A 20,309-nucleotide genomic window follows, 5' to 3' on the forward strand; every position below is an offset into this window, starting at 1 on the left:
ACCCAATCAATTTATAATGATTCTTCCTAGAAGTATCCACGTCACATGACCAAGATGGATCATATATAACAAAAAGTGAGTGGTTTTCAGCAATCTTATACAATTTCCTGAGATGCGTGTTTTGTCCGTCATTGAATAGAACAGCCGCATCTCAGGTAGTAAGTGCATCACATTACGTTATCATCAACTTACTTGTTATAAACTTAATTGTAGCTATGTGTGCGTTCAGTTTTTCTTGTTGTGGAACACAGTTGGCCAAAATCTCTAGTTATAAAAGATTAAGTGCTATGAACAGGTTTTTGAAGACAATATTGGCTATGACTAGACAGCAAATGCTAGACTAAACTCCAACCTACCGTGGTTTACCAGTGTTCTTCTCTGATCCCACGTCTCAAGCCTCAAATACATAAAACATTAGCCTCTACAGACTTGGTGTTTCTTGCATAAAGAAAACACTGTACTTCCTCAATCAGTTCTTTATTAAGCCATGCATTGCAGCTCTTGCATAGCAAACACCCAGAGACTTTCAACTAATGCTGCGTATTCTTCTACAGTTGAATGAAGTTACTGGAGGGTGTACAAAACAGCAATAGGGCTAACTCAATGCAAGACTATTATGAATAATACTAGTTAGAATATTTTCTAACACAATACTCACAGGTAATGTAGTACAGCCTTGTTAGACGGTTGATTACATGCATTAGACAGACACAATCTTTTTTTTTTTTTGAAAATGTGCATTTAATATAACAATGGTACACCAACAATAAATAATAATAAATAAATAAATACATTAATTCATGGTCAATAGATATAAAAAACACATAGTCATCGTAAAATTAAGTGACGCTGCACTAACAATAACAAACACACAATGAACATTAACAGTTTATCTACAACTTCCTACAACAATTTCTCCATCCACGACAATGTATCAAAAATGTATCAACAATCATCAACAATTTATTAACAGTGTTTCGCTTTGTTTGTTTGTGTGTGTAGATAACTGCATGTGAGTGACTGAGTGTGTGTGTTTTGTGTTTCCTAGTGTTTCAGGTTGTCATAAAAGCTGTGGAGGTCTTTTGGTATGACCTCCTTGAGGTCTTTGAGGTGTTTGTATTTCATCTCCTTGATCTCCTGGCTCTCTGTGTAGAGTGGTGTGACTGCAAGTGTGTCTAAGGTGCTGTGTCAGAGCTGGTGCTTTGGAAATGGAGTCCAGTTGTTGGATATTGAAGTCCATCATCCCATTGAGGTTGTACCTAATAACATACAAAAAGAAAAAGTGACAGAGTTTGAACACCACCATTTGCACAACATCATCAGTTTATATACAGTACAATGTATAATATCACATAACAGATTGAACAGCAAGTAAATGTGCAACATCATGACTTTTGACCTGGACTGGTGAGAGAGACATGGTTTTAGTTTGATAGATACCTGATGGCTCGGACATCACAGACAGGGGGTCACCGGGTTTGATCCCTGGGCGGATAGACTTGCAGAGCCTCAGTTTGGTGAAGTCTTGGAGGTGTTTATGGTCCACATATCTGACTTGATACAGGCTGGGCTTGGACCACACGCTCTCCATCAGGGCAGCGTATTCAGCTGGGACATAGATTTCCTGGTTGCAGGATGCAAACTCACTGGCAGACAGAGCTCCCTCACCTTCATGCCAGACATAGCAAGTGGCGTTGTGTGTAGACATGTCATAAATTGTGAAATTGTGGACGACGAGTTTTGTCTTGTAGTACAGAGCTGACGCTTTCATTCTCGGGCAGACGAGAAGGGCTTGCAGATCCATACAGATAACACGTTATATTAGCATCATGTTGAAGCAAAAAGTTTGTTATCTAGCAAACTAGACAACACATCTGTCATCTGTACTATACAACGTTGATGTTACATAACGTTACATCTACTGATGACAATCTTAAGTAGCAATTGATCAATGAACGATAGGCTGTAACATTAATCATATAATATTAGCTTGCTATGTAGACTCAGCAAGCTAGTGGCTAACTTACTTCATTTATCATTGCCGTTTCAACAGTGGACAGAGTTTTACCTGAGTTTTCTAATAAGTGTTAAGAGCTAAATTTGATTAACAGGTACACTGCATAGTTTTAACTGAGTTTACAACAACCTAGGGCTAACCAGTTCTTTATTAAGCCGTGCATTGCAGCTCTTGCATAGCAAACACCCAGAGACTTTCAACTAATGCTGCGTATTCTTCTACAGTTGAATGAAGTTACTGGAGGGTAGACAAAACAGCAATAGGGCTAACTCAATGCAAGACTATTATGAATAATACTAGTATATTTTCTAACACAGTACTCACAGGTAATGTAGTACAGCCTTGTTAGACGGTTGATTACATGCATTAGACAGACACAATCTTTTTTTTTTGAAAATGTGCATTTAATATAACAATAGCACACCGACAATAAATAATAATAAATAAATAAATACATTAATTCATGTTCAATAGATATAAAAAACACGTAGTCCATCATAAAATTAAGTGACGCTGCACTAACAATAATGAACATTAACAGTTTATCTACAACTTCCTACAACAATTTCTCTATCCACAACAATGTATTAAAAATATATCAACAATCATCAACAATTTATTAACAGTGTTTCGCTTTGTGTGTTTGCGTGTGTAGATAACTGCATGTGAGTGACTGAGTGTGTGTGTGTTGTGTTTCCTTGTGTTTCAGGTTGTCATAAAAGCTGTGGAGGTCTTTTGGTATGACACCCAATCTTACTCATTTTACTAATTTCTTGATTATCACCCTACACATTTTCATTTTATCAAGTTTTCGCAAAAATCGGATGCCCTTTTCATTTTACCCATTTTTCGAGTAGCACTCCCCCCTTACTTACTTTACCCATTTTTCGATTAACACCCAACCTTACTAATTTTACTTACATCTCAGTTAACACCAACCCCATATCGATGGCCGAAGAGCAAAATCTCCTATCTGAAATATGCACTTTTTTGAGAAAACTAAAAAAACTTTTTTTCTTCATTAAGGATACTCAGTACATAATTTATTATTTGTTAACAATACCGACTAGGTCCTAGTGTCTTGCAAAGTGCAAATAGGAGGTTTTTTCCTCACTCTTACTGGATCATCTTGCAGATAGGGGCTTTTGCACTCGGTGCAAGTTCAAAGAGGTTCTACAAAATGATGCTCTAAATTAAGTTAATAATTAAAATTAAATTAAAAATAAATTTAAGTTTGTTTTCAGGTAAAAAGATGGGCCAGTGTAGTAAATGTAATAGTTACTACATTGTAGTATACTAGGGTCAGAATTCAGCTCGGTCTGGTGCTGATGCAGATAGGAGGGTTTGTGCCTCAACATGTTCCCACCAAACCTGATAGGAGGTTTTCGCCAGGTGACTTTTCTGTCACAACGAAGGGCGGGATTATCTTGCAGACAGACTGAATATGAGCAGCCTTCCTTGTTCTCATCATCCGAAGTGAAATCCACCAATCAGAAACTTCTGCAGATAGGAAGTTTTGCGCTTTGGCCAAAGATATGGTACCTCTAATGGTTCTTTGTAGCACCATTTGACAAAGGTGCTATATAGCACCAAAAAAGGTTTCCATATGATTACGAGACATAGAACCACTTTTGGGTACTATTTAGCACCATTTTTGTTGAAGCAATATAGTGCTATATGGCACCGCTAATGATTCTATGTAGCACCATTTGGCTAAAGTGCTTTATAGCACCTTTAAAGATAGGAGCTATATCGCACCAAAAACGGTTCCCCTATGATTACGAGCGAAAGAACCACTTTTAGTGGTATTCAGCACCATTTTTTTTAGTGTGTATGTGACCCACTTCAGTTTAAGGAGATGATCTCTGAAGCTGTTATCATCAAAGACAGTAACCAAGCTGTGTTATCCTGAACTACCTCTTCTGGCTGTGTCTGCCTTTTACTTTAGTAATCTGTAAATCCTGCACCTGTAGTGCATTCAGATTATAAAGTTGACATGATAAATGAGGTACATAGTGATGAATAGAACAGATTTATTCCAGTGTCTCCTCGAATTTATTGCAGCTGATAAGCTTTAAGCTAGACCTTGAAATCTATGGCTGTTTGTGTGTATGTGTGTGTGTGTGTGTGTGTGTGTGTGTGTGTGTGTGTGTGTGTGTGTGTGTGTGTGTGTGTGTACAGAAAGAGAGAGACCAAAAGAGACTGAAATCTGATGGATATGGTTGCATTATGATGAGTAACTGCTTGGTGTAATGGCATATGCTACATATACTCTAGATAAATATCCATCCAGAGAATAAGTGATGCATACTGGTTGATATTGATTGATTGACTGATTGATATTCAGAGACTCTCATTGCATTCAGAGCAGCACAAACCGATGACAGGACTTGTGATTTGTGTTGAAGGGGAGCTGTGGCTAAATTATCTTATTGGAAATCAGTAGGTTAAGTGTGCAGGTCACAGCACTGATGGGTCATTGAAGCAATTCATAACATTCATCTTGTTTTCTGTATTTGTAAATAGATATGATGCATTTTTAAATTAACGGCATTCAAGTGCTGATGCTAAAAGCAAATCTGCCCTGTAAAATATATGTCCTGTATATTCAGTACTTTTGAATTACTATGGTGTATAATTGACAAAGGCACCTTCTCTCTACATTGCTCTTAACCAAAGCTCTGAACCCTGACTGCATTATTCACATCCGTCAGTGTAGAGTAAACCAGCAGTTTATTTCTGTAATGAAACTGTCCAGAAGAGGTGTGAATCATACTGTATGACTTATTTATATTTTTATGCAGAATTCCCTTGGGTTTGACTCTTAATTTATCATTTTAGACATCAGGTATCATAGTTTGATGAGCTCTTGAATTAGTGCACCTGCAAATTGAACTTTCCATCTAGAGGACATGTGGTGCATGCAAAATTACATGAATTTTTGGTCATTTTACAGGTTTGTATTTCCTAATTATTTGCTAAGACATTTCTTGGAAAGAATGATGTATTTTGTACTAATTATAAGGAAAATAGAGACAATATCCAATCAAAATGCTTCCAATCAATTTATTCCTATTAACTGCTAATGTAACCAAAGAGTCCTTTAGTCAGTGTAAAGCAGGTCAGCTTAGAAAGTAAAAATGTGAAATATGTTTACAGTTCAACACATGGAGAATAAAGCTTCTAAAAGTAAGTGGATGATTACTTATGTGTGCCAATTACATAGTTCTTTCCAAGAACTTAATTGGGAATTATTGTGAAATTATAGACCCATAAAGTTAGTTTTTTTTTAGCTTTAAGCACCACTGAACTTTTTAAACTAGTCAACTCTTCTTTTGTGAAAGCAACATAGACCATGAATTGGAACTATGTAAAGACTGACTGCAACTAAATGAATTTTGTGGAGATACTTACACGTGCAGATTAATGAAAAATTAAAAGAAAAAACAAGATAAGAATCCTTAATAAGATGTTAGGCCACAAAGAGTGAACAGCAGGTTCAATGCTGTAGCAAGTCTCAGAAACTCAAGGCATGAAATGCATTCTGTCAGTTTCCAGATTCATCCACCTTGATGATCGCGGTGGAAAAGGATGTTTAACACTTTGCTCCACATCTCCCATGTTTGGTTAGATAGAGATCTGATGACTGCAAGAGCCATAGGATATGATTCACATCATTTTCATACTCCATTCACAACCATTCACCTCATGACCCCTCATTCCAATTACTGACAGCATATACACGTTTCTTCACTGTGCCGTTCTGTTTCCATAAAGTTAATATTCCGTTCACTGCAGTTATTGAAGTTCTACATGTTTTACATAGTGAGAAGTGTTTGTGTAACTCCTCTTTTCACTCAGAACATACAAAGCAAGCTGTGTCAGATCAAAGGAGTAACATGCTATGTGTGATTTTAGACAGTTCACGGGGTTTGTGTGATTACACTATGTAACACAATATTTCTCTCTGGGTAGTAAGTGTTATTTCCTAATTGCTTATGCCTAAAAAAGTATAGTAAATGGCAATTATTCCCTTCAAACTTTGTTTTTGTGACCTCGACAATGATATTTTGAAAATTACCTATGTATTTCCAATGGGAACGGGCGAATTTGCCCATTTTCATTCACATAAAGTCAGAAAAAACAACATATAAATCAAATTTATGCTAAAGTTATATAGAAGTGACCACAAAAGATTTAGAAGTTAGTAGTTTTTCGGATTTACAATTATACTGTAAATCACTTTCACGAATCAGCCCCTAAATATAGTCTCCCATCATCATATCCGGTGATTCATGTTGTTTTGTTTGAATTTATGTGAATGAAAATCCAGGTCCAGGTCCAGGTCACAAAACTTTAGCATAAATTTGATTTATATGTTGGTTTTTCTGACTTTATGTGAATGAAAATGTGCAAATTCGCCCGTTCCCATTGGAAATACATAGGTAATTTTCAAAATATCATTGTCAAGGTCACAAAAGCAAAGTTTTAAGGAAATAATAGCCATTTTCCATACTTTATTAGGCATAAGCAATTGGGAATTAACACTTACTACCCAGGAACAAAAAACAAGTAAAAATTTATTACACAGTGTTATTCTCTCTCTCTTTCTATCTCAACTACACACACATACACTCCCTTTGGTGTCTTTTCCAGGAACCAGATATATTCTCTTCTGAGTCTCACTAACTACAAAATCCTCATCCCTGTGGAGCGACAGCTGCTTTACCCTTAGCAACAGTTATTTCACCCCGAGTGATGGACATTTGGCCCTTAGTTACACATGATTGATCTCTAAGTACAATGTGGGCCGGTTAGCCTTTCAACAAAAGGTCTTGTATTGTTAGTCAGAGGAAGAGAGCTGGATAAATCAATTCAAACTCTATTTTTTGTATGTGAACTCTTCCACTGTGCTCCACACACACACGTCATGTTCCCAACAGAAGAAGTGAAATACCTCCTACCCTGAGCCCCTCTCCTGTCACTTCCTTCTTTAACCATCACCACCTTTCCTCCATCCTGTCAAACTGCCACATCACTCAGCCTCAGCTTTCAGCTGTCAACATGCTGAGAAAAACTACTTCTCATGACAAATGTTTACCTGATTTTTTTTGTATCATGAATAATTCATCAAGAGGATTCATTTAAAATGCAAAGTATCAAAGTAAACAGTGTTTCACTGTGTTTGTTGGTGACATGTAGTCATCTGAAAAGGTTATCAGAAGTGGTAAATAAGATAAAAATGATTAATTTACCTTTGGAGCAGCGGGCTTAAAATTTAAGTAAAATGTCTGTAAATAACAGGACTAAAACAAGACAGACAACACACAACAACATAATCTTCCTCTTACAAATGTGAAGTTGAATTCATAAGCAGTAAAAGGCACCCTTGTTCATTTCTGGCTTATTATTATAACTTATTTCTTGCTGGTACAGTTTCCTTGGTTTGGTATGACCAAGCCCCCAGGAACAGCACTAGGCTTTGAAGCCAATTTGACATAGTGGCCAAACTGTGTCATTACAATGTCACGTGACACTATTGGGCTGAAAAAGACTTTTTTCCCATAGACTTACATCGTGAAAGAGACATCTGTTATTCAGGGGATACATTTTTTTGAGCGTCACAACCCAAGCAAAATGATTCATCTCACTATCAGAATTTGATCCATTCGGTCTGATCACATTTCTAAAGTCTAGAAGAGCCACACGATTTATCCCCATTCAAGTTAACCGGAGGGCTAAACCAGAAGTTAGTGGTCTCGGCCGGCAGCAGTCTCTACTGAGCATGCTCCATGGATGCATTGGGCCCATTGAGAATACGCAGTATGTTTTCATCTGGGTAATTTCTTTACAGCAGGAAATGGCTTTTTTGGTTTCATGTGCCACTCAGCAACTTTCATATGAATAAACTGGGCCCTGCATCCGACGCTGTATCCATGGGTATGACCAGTAGTTTATGCTGGCTAATGTGAGCTAATGTTAGCATTATGTAGATGCTAGGTAAGTAAAATTAATGATTAAGTTTGCTGACTTCATGGCTCTTGTCTACATGTGCTCCTATTGTATTTTAGCATGTTACAGATAAACATGATGATGTATTTAAAGCAACAGAATCCAGATAATCTGTTGAATTGAAGGCAAATTACCGTAAATGTGGTATTATCCTATAATTGCCAGTTGTGGCCACAGTGGCTGCTTTCCAGCAAAAGTTATGTAGTTTTACTTTAAAGGATAAGTTCACAATGTTTCAAGTTTTTCTTAAAACAATAGTACTCTGTATGTACATATGAACATTGAAACAGGTTTTGCTTGCTGTAATAAGTCCTTCTGTTCATACTGGCCATTTAAAGATCCCCTGCTATGGAGGTGATGGGGGACAAAATCCACAGTCTTCTTTGTGTGCAAAAGTATACCTAAACCTTTATCTAAATATAATGTGAGGCTTCAGCAGTCTGAGTTGTTCATATTAAGTGAAGATGTTCCAAAAATGTTTGTGTTTCGCTAGACAGTGTTTACTTTTTGAACTGTGGTGGAGAGATTGAAACAAAAATAGTGAATTTCATGCTAAAATGTCCACTTGATTTGACTAACTCAGTCTACTAAGGCCACATATTGGCTTCAGATAAACTTTGGAATGTATTTTTACACAGAACAAGGACTGTGGATTTTGTCCCCCATCACTTACAATGGAGGTGCATTAGGAAGGGATCTCTTTTCGGCTGGCAACAGAATGATTATGTCAAGCAAAACTGTTTCTGTGTTGATATGGGCACCTGAGCAGTTATTGATCCTGCAGCAAATGTCTGTTGGTCTTTTTGTTTCTGCGTCTGAATTTGTTGCTGGAGAGAAAGTACACTGTCAAAAGTAAAAGCAGTCTATGAAACACTACATCCTGAAAATCAGTGAGTATACCTAAATAATGAATTAAGTGCTTTATGCTTTATGGTGAAAAGCTGTAATATGAAGTCAAATTGGTCATTATGTCTTATTCAGAAAATGACTGAAAGCCCATATTGTCCAATTAATTATTTCCATGACACTTGTGGTCCTCCACACACTAGCACTATACTTTGTATATGTAGTTTTCTATTGATGCTCAGTGAGAATTTAATTAATGATGTAAACTGCTGAAACAAGGAAGAAAGAATATAACTTTACTCATCAACCTGATAATGAATGACAAGTTAAATATTACTAAAATAACGTCATCTTTATATGCAAAATATACCTGAACTGGCTAAATTTTAGTTTATTTTCAGGTTTGAAGACCTTTCTGAATTAATTCTGCTCTTTATGTACAGCCCCCAACTATTTTCCTGCAGAAAATTCTTTCCCTTCTCTTATAATTCTGCTTGCTTATTTGTAGTTCATATAGTTACTCTGAGGCACCTCAGCAGGGAAGCTTACCATCACTAAAGTCAAGGCTATTAGGTAATTAAGTTGTTACATGGTGCCACCATGTGGCCTTACACACATGGTTTCTCTTTTCCTGCCTACAGCAGAAATACCAGCCGGCACAACAACATGGGCCAATTAAGATTTTTTTTTTTTACATTTCTGAGAGATTATATGTAAATCTCAGTTAATATGTACTAACTTTACATTGTAATTGCAAAGTTAAACGCTGCACTGTTTCTGTGTGGTGCAATGAACCCTAAACCTATTTGACAGTTCTTTTCTGCAGGGCCTCTTTAAAACGTTTGTCACTGTGACATTTGGGAACCCCAACCATCCCATTGTAAAGTGTGCCAAATGTCAGAGTATGAGTGTCAAATTTCTTACATTCTCACATATGACACACTTTTGAATGGGGTGGTTGGAGTTCCCAAATGTCAAACATTACGCTGGCAAGTCACTATGGGACTTGCCAGCCTATGTACTTCCTAATAGACACCTGCAAAAAAAGTATGCGGTTTGGCATGGAGAAATATCAGTTATTGCTGGTCAGAATCAACCCACTGGGAAAAAAAGATGCAAGCTGCAAAGACGGCCTCAGCAAGGAAAAGGCCTGCTGATTGCAGACAGGTCTTCTTTACCCAGCCGTCTACACTCTCAAGGCCCCTCCAGGAGGAGCTGATGATGAGGCAGCTCCCACTGTATATAGTTCACCTTGTTCATCACAAGGCTTTGTAAATAGTTCCATTTCATGTATGTCTTTTATTTGTTAACTTTTCTTATGTATTGTCATGAATTTCAAATAGATGAATTATTATTATGTATTGTATGTAAGTGTTGTTTGTTTTCTGCATATATTCTATGTATTTAGTGTATATAGTTAGTTAGTTTTTATAGTTTTGACTTGACATAGGAGTTCACTGGAGTCTCAAATGTCAGGATATAAGGGTAAACTTCTTAAATTCTGACATTAGGCACACTTTTGAATGGGGTGTTCGGGGGAACCAAATGTCAAACACCAAATAATGAAATTTCAATAGGCTGAAATAGGCTAAAATACAAGACTGAACTGGTTCCAGCATCCCAAATGTATGCAGAACCAGTCCCAGCCTATTAAAATGCATATATTTTATAATATGGAAATCCCGACCACCCCATTCAAAAGTGTGCCAAACACACACACACTCAGACACACAAAGCACCCATTTATAAATAGTTTATATATTTAGTGTCCAGTGTGTAGGATTTAGTGGCATCTACTGGTGAGGTTTCAGACTGCAACCAACTGGATGATTTTTTCCTCTTTCTTATGCGCACTTTTTTTACTCACCTATCTCCCTGTTTGAATGTTCAAAAGTTTAAATACATGACATACAATGCTTGAAGTGTGAAATATGTGGTATTTCTCGAGTTTAATCGGTGTTTGGCATCAAATAACATCTTACAGTCACCTGGGTTTAATTGCATGTCCCCACTCTCTCTCTCTCTCTCTCTCTCTCTCTCTCTCTCTCTCTCTCTGTCTCTCTGCTTCCATGCTCCACCCTGCTTTATTATGCTTTATTACTGTATAAAGTTTTTTCCTCTTTCTCATGTGCAGTGTCTCATTTCTCTCCTCTCTGCCCCCTCACTGCAGCGTGCGTGTCCAGTTAGGGGAAATAAATTACATTTAATGCCTTAATGCTGACATATTAAATCAAAGTATTAAATCTAGAGTTGTTTTTGAATCAACTAAATATGTTTTTCTTTGATTTTTCCTTCAGGAATGACTCTTCCAAAGAAGTCAAGTTGCTGCCCTGTGTGCTGCAAGATGTATTCTGCTATGTCAAATCACATTCACAGGTTGCACAGGGTGGCGAACGTCCAGGAGAGGAAGCTCCTCCTGAACCTTGCCACAAAGCGGGTCAACATCAAGGATGCAGCCTGTCCAGTCTTGGGCTGCTCGTACAAGAGCACGACACTGGACAGGCACATGATCAAAAGCCACCCTGAGCTGAGCAAGCCAGAGAAGGAGAACTATATGGACACGGTTAGGAAGGAGAGAACTATTTCTCTCCTGGCTGCTCTGAGGCTGACTAATCCGTCTGCCTCAATGGTCACCACAATAGCCCTGGAGGGGGATGCAGTGCACATGGGTGGGACCCCGCTGGAGGAAGAGCCCATGTGTACCGACCCTGAGTGCCGGAGGCAGCTGGAAAACCGGGTTTGGGCCAATAAAAAATTGATGCCAAAAAACAAGAGGCTGGAGAAGGAGCTTGCCATCCTGCAGGGAAGATATAAGCAACTGGCCAAAAGAAACTGCTGCCTGATAAGGGCAGCTGGAATGGTGAGCTGGCTAGCCCTAGGCCTGAGTCTTTTATTATAACACAAGCACAGAGAAAAGGACTGAGAGAATCCTGAGTTGTTTTATTGAAATGAATTTGAGACGGAGCAAGGAATATATTGACAGCATGGGTCAAAATAATTATTCTTTCTCTATTTTTGTGTTTTTTTGCCAGTCTACACTGCATGCTAGGGCAGAGGACACTGGGGCTGGAGAGGAGGTGGGTCTGAGCAAGGATGGTGCAGGTAGCCGAGATTGAAGTGGCAGCAGAGGTGGAGGGTGGGAGTGAGGAGGCAGGGTCGGGCATGCCGGCTTTGCCCAAAAAAGAAAAAAAAAACATGCACCGCCTTGTGTTCTTCCACGCCACTTTCAGGTACTTGTTCAGGTTTTTTGAGGGGACCTTGCCTTTGGTGAAGAGTATAAACTTGTTTTGTTCCTTCTCCTTGACTGCATGCTTAATTGCCAGCCATATCTGGAGCCAAGAGAACTCCAAGGCGTCCAGAAACAGTTCAGCCTCGCCAAAAGACTTGTTTGTCTTGTGGTCACTTATCTATTATGACACAGAGAGGTAGAGAAGGGAGAGATCACAGGAAGATTTGAATAATATACAATGTTTGATTAGATCCCCCCAACCAACAACTACATTGTACCAAAGCAGACATATGTGCTAACCATAAAAGCAAATACTGTCATAAAATCTTAAGTGGAAATTTAATAGAACTTTGTCCATTTGAATGGTATGTGAAGTGGCTGTCCAAATGGGAGCCCAGACCACCCCACCCAAAAGTGTGCCAATTGTCAGAATATAAGGGTCAAATTCTTATATTCTGACACTTAGAATACATGAAAACCGTGAGTCTCCCAGATTTTTTGGGGCCCTGCTAGGGCGGGAAGGACTTTGTCATTTTGGGATCGTTTTTTCACTTGAAGCTGAATGGCCAGGGTTGCCAAACGTCAGAGGGTCCCTGTTTCTAAGAAGAGGGTGTGTAACACAAAAAATGGATAAAATGAGTAAATATTCATTTTACCAAATTTGCGGGTAATACGACCACCTTATTCATTTTACCCATTTTTCGAGTATTACCCCCTCCCCTTATTCTTCAAATGAGGAATGTTAGAGTAAGAAAACTATCACATTTGTAACATTTCTTAATTAATAAATCGTTTAAATCTGAAAAAAAGAATCATTCTCTGTTGATTGATGTATGTAGAGATGCAGTTTAGTGAAGATCCTTTTTTTCTATTTTGTGTTTTAAAGACAATAAATAGTATAGTATACAGTGTAATTGCAAATAGCAGATTTGAGAAATGTTTGCAATTTATAACAGTGTATTGGATAGTATGGGGCTGTGATTGGCAATTTGATTTCTTCATAACAAGGAGACTGTGTATGTTGAAGAGTCAAAGTGGAGGGCATAAAGATGGAAAGAGCAGCTTTACCACTGTAATAGGATCAGCACCCCTCATGCTCCCACTCACTTCAGTCTTCATTACCACTAGCTTTGAGCTGGATTATTGTGCCTGTAGGTGATGCTTATTTAATGTATGTGCTGATGTATGTAGGCGTTTTGCTGACACATGTAATATATGTGCTGCATGTTCTCCAGTAATGCACTGACCACATTCCCCCTTTTCTCTGTTCTAGTTTTATAATCTGACTCTCTTAAATGAAACCGTGCCCTCTCTATTCATATATCAGAATCACTTTATTCATCCCAATATTAGTAAAATTCTCTATATCCATCAGGTACAGTTAATATATATTGTGAGAAATAGTAGTTAGTAGTAGTAGTAGTTAGTATATATTGTCATTTGACTAATAAAAACAGTTAGGACACAGCCATAATTCAATTTTAGCCTAATATCAAGAAAGAAAGAAATATTTCTATAGAATAAGAAATAACATTTACACCATGTTCTCTAATGTCTCACTTTTTCCCACAAATTTATTATCACTTCCCTATTTGCCTGCCTCCCTCCATCCCTCAGTCGTGAATCCTCTTAGAGGTGGATTATGGGACTAAGATGTCTACACCAAGAGAAAGAGAGAGAGAGTGACGGAAGGAGAGAGACAGAAGATGAGCATGAGGCACACAGAGTGAGAAAGAAAGCGATACAGGTAGAGCTACAGGGAAGGAGAAGAAAATGGAGAGAACCCCTCGGCCCGAAATGGGCCAGGAATGGGGTCAAAGATTGTCTGTGACTGGGGTAAGTACACCACATTTTCCACATGTGCTACAGGTGCATAGTAAAGTTTTGTGTCTTTGTTGGAACTTGATAATGCTATTTGCTGCAAAGAGCAAAACAACATTTTGTTTAAATTTATCTGTGCATGTATGTTATTGAATAAGAGAAATAAACTGTTCGGGAACTTGGAGACTATCACCTACTGTACTTCCTAATTAAGCTTAGTTGAAGTCTGAACCTCAGTTTGGCTGCATGAGCAGCATGACGTGTCTGAGCTTGTTTGTGTGTGTGTGTTTATTCAGTTACCTGAGGACAAACTACAGTAATGTGATGTGACTGAGGGATCGCCTTCCTCTTAATTAATCTCGCTTTTTTAAGTTCGTGTCCTATTAGTTGTACTGAGACAAAAGCAAAGAGATGCGTGTCTGTGTGTGTGTGCTTGAGAGATAGACAGAATGAAACAGGACTTTATTGTTAGACAGCACTCTATTTTATGAACATAATAGAGACATTTTCTTTGTTTTCCTGCTTGAAGGGAGAGCCAGCAGAGCCTCTCATGGTGAAGCACCTGAGTCCCACCCCCGCTCTCACTGACAAGGCAGGGACAGACTAACACAGTGGCAGCAATGTCTCTCCTGTCCTTAACCAACCCTCCCGGCTGGAGCGTGTGCTCTGCTCTCTGTATCCTCATTGTGTTGCTCCCAGAGGCCAAAGTAGACACCACTACCAATCAGCGCAATGGTGGGGGTTCCCAGTGTGGGGAGTACAGTAACCAGGTAATTACTGTAAACATTCTGGCTATACAACAAAGTGATGCTCTCTGCCTTCTGCCTTTCAACTTTCTCATTTTACTCGAGAGATGTGTCAGCTCTCTGAAAGAGCATCATAATAAAGTTTCATTCTCAAGTCCATTTATGGCACTGAAACATTTATATCACTTCAAGTGAATTTAGAAAAAAATATGAACTTCCTCAAGTGTGCAGAGACATTACACAAGAGGGGAAAAGAATAGAATTATGTTTAGGACTGCAACTAATTAATGCATAACTTACATATTTAATTAATCAAGGCATACAGTCTAGAAAATGTTAAGAATGAGGACAAATGACCATCAACCGATGTCTTTAAACTCTGTAGCTGTATAAGTATGACCAGCTGCTTTAAAACCAGAAGTATTCACATAATTATTGTGCAGTTGATAGTTGTGGGTAATATGAATACAGTCCTCCATCATGTAACATAATATATCCTCTATCATATAGTATGTAACTTTATACCACAGTAACAATATATAACTGATTGGATAAACTTCCTGGAAAATCAATTGTGAAACAGTTTATGGGTGAAAAACAAGACAGGGGTGTATTTTTTTTTTTGGCCTGAAAAATCACTATATTTCATCACAGTGATGAAAAAATGCAATATTGCAATACTGATTTGCAACTTTGCCCACAATGTCATAAATCAGGGGAAATTAAAGTGATAGCTATAGCTACAGCATAGCTATAAACTGAACAGTATGGCAAAATCCTATATTGTCTCATGATCGCCAAACCCTATTTGTAAAGGAAGAAAATCAAGCTACTGTTTGCATTTAATAAGCCCTAAGTGGAAAAAAGATTTGGTATTTTTACTTTCAGTTTAAATGATGATGATCTAAAATGAGTGATAATCAGAATTTAGGTGACTGGTCACTAATTTAGGTGAAAAATTAAGTTTTTGACCATCAACTTTTCTGTTTCTGCTGGTGTAAGGAAGGGTGGGCAGTTTTAAATGTATCTATTGCAAAACTTGATCTGGCAGATGCTGCAGTGAAGAAAATAACTGGAAAGTTGAATTTATTCATTTGCAAGAAAAAAATTCCCAGTCCCCACTGGGCTATTTGAAAGCTGTGGTTATATTTTGTCAGTCTGTTAAGCAGTCTGAGGCTGCTCTTAATCAAATCTTATCCATCAAACAGGTGATGGATGATGGGATGTGTCGACTGGTGGCAACGCTGCCTCAGCTGGACGAGCAGAGATGCCCTGATATGTTTCGCTGCACAGATGAAGTGTCCTACTGGCTGCAGGAGAACGAGGAAAGAAAACAGCAGATTGCAGCTTTGAAGGAGACCATCTCTGAGCTGCAGGAGGAGCTGAGGAACCACCGGCATCGCATCAAAGTCCTCGAGCTGCAGGTGACACTTCCATACCGACTTAGCAGACCTGGGTCAACTATCAGCAACAATCCTTTCAACTGCTTTGAGCGCTTGCTTTACACCTGTCCACCTGGATACTAACTGGATGTTGTGACAATGTGAAAGGATCCTTTTTCTTAGGAAAGACATGCAACAAAACTTTTTAGCTCATTTGGAAAGTAAGGTTATTCTGTTCCTCTATGTATACTGGGTGTGGTGTTGAATATGCCCTTTAAAATGCAGAAGTTTGGTTAAATATTAACAACCTTTTGGTTGAGAGGCAGTTCAGACTAGACATAAATAATTTACAAAATAAGCCTGAATGTGATTTGTTTTATATGTACTTATTTGTCTGAGATAAAGGAGTTCTGTATACCTTATCTTGCTGTTAAAGGTGGAAGTGTGCACTTTGTTGGAAAAATACTCTCCTATAGTGTGTTTTAGTACAGGGAACACATTGCATTTGTGGTGTTCTGCACTGTAACGTGGTGCTTGGTCATGAACTCGGCTTCCCTCCCAGCATGTCCTTGACCTTAGTCACTAACAGGATTAGCCTCCTACTCTTCCACGTGTTGCCTCATGCGTCTCAGCCAATGAGCCTATACAAACAGAGAGTCTCAGCTGTCAGCGGCCACAGGTGGATGGATGGTGGCCAAGGCTAATGTGTTGTGTGTGTGATGTACATGAGAGCACGGCAGAGGAGCGGGCTTCAGGGTTTGTGGTAATGGGAGTTAGTGTTATCCTCCCTGTCCTGGCTAGGAATAGACCACATACTGATGTGTTTGGCTTTAAGTTTTAAGAGAGGGCTCTGCCTTTTTGCCCTGGCAACACTGGCAGACGTTGCATGTTTGAGCTTTAACGTGTGCACAGAAAGAAGCTAGAAAAGTTGAGTGGTCAATTAGGCTTAGAGATTTTTTCTAAGGTAAAGTTGACAAAGAAAAAATCAAGACCTTTTGCATGATTCTTTTTGCCTATTTTCTTAAATAATGTAAGAAGAAATTGAGAGGAAATTTACAAACTTATTCAAGATACAACCTAGTTTAAATACAGGACAGAAAATGATATCAACCTTGAAAAAAAAAGGATTTTCAATTGATTGATTTTCTGGCATACATCTCAGTTACGGCCTACACAGTGTCTTATGGGTGTTTCCATGTCTGTGTTTTAATGTGCATGGTGTCAGAGTGAGGAGAGGACCCATTTGAACATCTCCTTGGAACATCGTTTTCATGAGTTGGAGGTGCACTACACTGAAGCCACGACCCTGCTGCACCTACAGGGCACTCTGATCCTAGACCTCCAGGTATGCTGCATTGTCCCATCACAATTGAATCTGTTTCACTTTGTTTCCAGGACATGCTCTTAAACAAAACTGGATGGTTCTTGATATGTTGACTGTTTGACTATCTTTAGAACCAAGTCCATAATCTGACGCTTTTGGTGGACAAAGTAAAAAGAAGTCCTGGGTGCTTGATCAACATTGTCCGTCCCAATCCTCTAATGAGTGCTCAAGAGGCCCTCCACCCAGGTACACACTCTCAAAAATGCAATCGCAAGTGTCATGATTGTCCAGCAGAGGGTGCCAACCCCCCTTGTTGATTTCCTCCCACCCAGTCCTGTCTCACTTTTTCCTCCCTCAGAGAGTCAACATATGAGGAACTGTCCCATAGACTGTGCATCCATCTACTACAATGGAGTGAGGAGATCAGGCCTCTACACAGTGGTGCCTTCGCTCGCAGGCATGCCTGTGGAGGTCTATTGTGATATGGACACAGATGGTGAGTCACATATACTATACATATATAGGAACTTTGACACATCACACAAGGATTCAAGCATTCACAAGTTTCAAGCACCTGCTCTGTAGCTGACCTGAGCAGAAGGAAACAAATACATCAGACGTTGTATATGCTTTCCTTCCAGTGTGATGCCTTCTTTTTGCCTCAGGTGGTGGCTGGACTGTGATCCAGCGGCGAGTTGACGGCTCAGTGAGCTTTGACCGCACCTGGAGGGACTACAGGGATGGCTTTGGTGACCTGCATTCAGAGTTCTGGCTGGGCAATGACCACATACATGAGCTGACCACCCAGGGAGACTACAACCTCCGCATCGACCTGGAGGACTGGAGCAACAAGCACAAATTTGCCCTCTACCAGAGCTTCAGGTCGGTGCCATGTACAAGTGACAAACACACAACACCAACTTGAATATTAGAACAAAACACACACAACCATCTGTATCTCTTGCATCATTTCTCACTGCTTCTCTGTGCGTGTGTGCAGTTTGGAAGATGAGGAGCATCAGTACCGTCTCCATGTGTCAGGCTTCAGTGGCACAGTTCAGGACTCTTTTAGCTGGTACCATGACAAGCTGGGCTTCAGTACGCCTGACAGTGGCAACATCTGTGCCGAGATCTCACACGGCGGGTGGTGGTACAACCAGTGTTTCTACGCCAACCTTAACGGTGTCTACTATAGGGTAAGGGTGCACATATTACCCATCACTTTATACTATTCAAGACATGAGTCTTTACTACTTCTTTATCCTGCAGGGAGGCCATTACACCCCTAAAGGCCGGGGGCCGCTGGGTCCTGACGGGATTGTTTGGTACTCCTGGAGAGATTCTGACTATTACTCCTTACGCAAAGTCACCATGATGATCCGCCCACGCACCTTCCGAACTCGTTTGTCCCCCTGAACCATTGTCACCATGACAATGGTTAGGACACAGGAACTGTATCATGAGCATCTCACTGGGACACCATAGTGATAGTGACGTCCAGTGATCTTTTTGTTGTCAGGAGGAAGTGAATGTATAGCTGTCAACAACAGCTTTTTTTGTAGTGAGTACACCTACAGTACAACGTAACCTCTGGAAATGGCACCTCTCCTGCTATTTTTGAACTGTGCATGTGAAAATGTGGCTGATATGCTCAATATTCCAACTATTTTCTGCGTATTTTTGGAAACACAAACTTACTGCAGAACTGCAGAGTTCCAATTGGGACATGGACATTTTTCACTCATTTGTGAGACGTTAGCTCTGGACATTTTTCATGTCTGTGTCATGGGAAGTGAGTTCTTCCTTATTTTGTACTTCTATTTTGTACCTTTAGTTTGATACTTTGACACTTCACACACTATTAGCAACTTAGCCAAAAATAAAAGGTCACATTTGTGTGATATGTTGACAGAGTGAAGGGGCTTGTGGTTTCTACCAGCCACTGAGAGGTGAGACTGCTTAATGAATGCTCTGCATATGATGTATACTAACTGCATGTACTATTTAATATTACTTCATTACCCTATTTTCATCATTTTGAATTTCAGCCCACTCTAAATTGAATTCCTTCTGTAAATTCATATTAAAATATAAAGTGTATTAATGCTGTTACTGAAGTAAGTCATGATACAAGAACACTGAACTGTATTCGATATGACCCCAAAGTGTTGTGTGAGGACTGTGTATACATACATATGTGCTGTACAATAAACACTATATATACCATGTATCACATAGGACACCATTTCATACGGAGAGAATGCACAAACTTCAACAAAAGGATATTTGTTGCAAAGTTGTTATTTACATTCTTCACACAGGGGCTCATACAAACCTTTAACTGGCAGATGTTGACCAGAGGTGAAGTCAATAGGCCAAATGATACAGAAAACAGACCACAGCATTGCAATTGGTTGACTTTTAACTCTTACACAACCGGAAAATAAAATTACCATTGTTTTACAAGATTTTTATAGATGGTATGAGTTGTTTTTATTGCAAAAGAAAATTTAAACAGTGCAATCCACATCATGATTTGATTGAAAGTAGCGCAACTAACCCTGAACACAACAGTACAAAAACTGAAAGACATTATAGTGTTTGGTCTGTCTAGTGTTTAAGTTCTCTCCGCCTAACTACTTTATGTGGGCTACACATCCAGCTGCACCTGATGCAAGCGAGAGCTGAATGTGGGGTAAAAGGGCTCTTTCACTTCCTCCACTACAAGACTGCACAAACACACTCTTTGACCCTTCGCACAGGCTGCCGACTCATTCTCATTCCTATCCATCTCTACGCAAGAATCTGCTTAAGCGAATAAGGGCTTTACTGTGAGTGAATCAGAGAGTGCGTAGTGTGCTGTACAGTCTGAACCACACAGAGAACAAGACAAGGTTTCTTTCAAACACACACGCATGGAAACAAATAAACT

At 39.2% G+C, this 20,309-nt stretch overlaps 1 protein-coding gene across 3 annotated transcripts; it reads left to right on the forward strand.

Moving 5' to 3' along the window:
• Positions 1-30: 30 nt before the first annotated feature.
• On the forward strand, positions 31-19,843 carry si:ch211-203k16.3 (angiopoietin-related protein 7). 3 transcript variants are annotated; one of them, XM_067573224.1, is made up of 12 exons: positions 31-75; positions 11,173-11,735; positions 11,908-13,255; positions 13,722-13,940; positions 14,455-14,695; positions 15,880-16,095; positions 17,279-17,398; positions 17,509-17,623; positions 17,736-17,873; positions 18,043-18,259; positions 18,378-18,573; positions 18,647-19,843. In XM_067573224.1, the coding sequence occupies exons 5-12, from the start codon at positions 14,546-14,548 to the stop codon at positions 18,791-18,793; spliced, it is 1,299 nt and encodes a 432-aa protein (XP_067429325.1). In that variant the 5' UTR covers positions 31-75; positions 11,173-11,735; positions 11,908-13,255; positions 13,722-13,940; positions 14,455-14,545; the 3' UTR covers positions 18,794-19,843. The 3 variants fall into 3 exon arrangements, with proteins under 3 accessions (XP_067429325.1, XP_067429327.1, XP_067429326.1); XM_067573226.1 differs by having other exon boundaries at positions 11,908-12,105; XM_067573225.1 differs by lacking the exon at positions 31-75 and having other exon boundaries at positions 10,958-11,735.
• Positions 19,844-20,309: the final 466 nt, after the last annotated feature.

The sequence above is a fragment of the Thunnus thynnus genome, chromosome 18, assembly GCF_963924715.1.
Source record: "Thunnus thynnus chromosome 18, fThuThy2.1, whole genome shotgun sequence".
Taxonomy (NCBI): domain Eukaryota; kingdom Metazoa; phylum Chordata; class Actinopteri; order Scombriformes; family Scombridae; genus Thunnus; species Thunnus thynnus.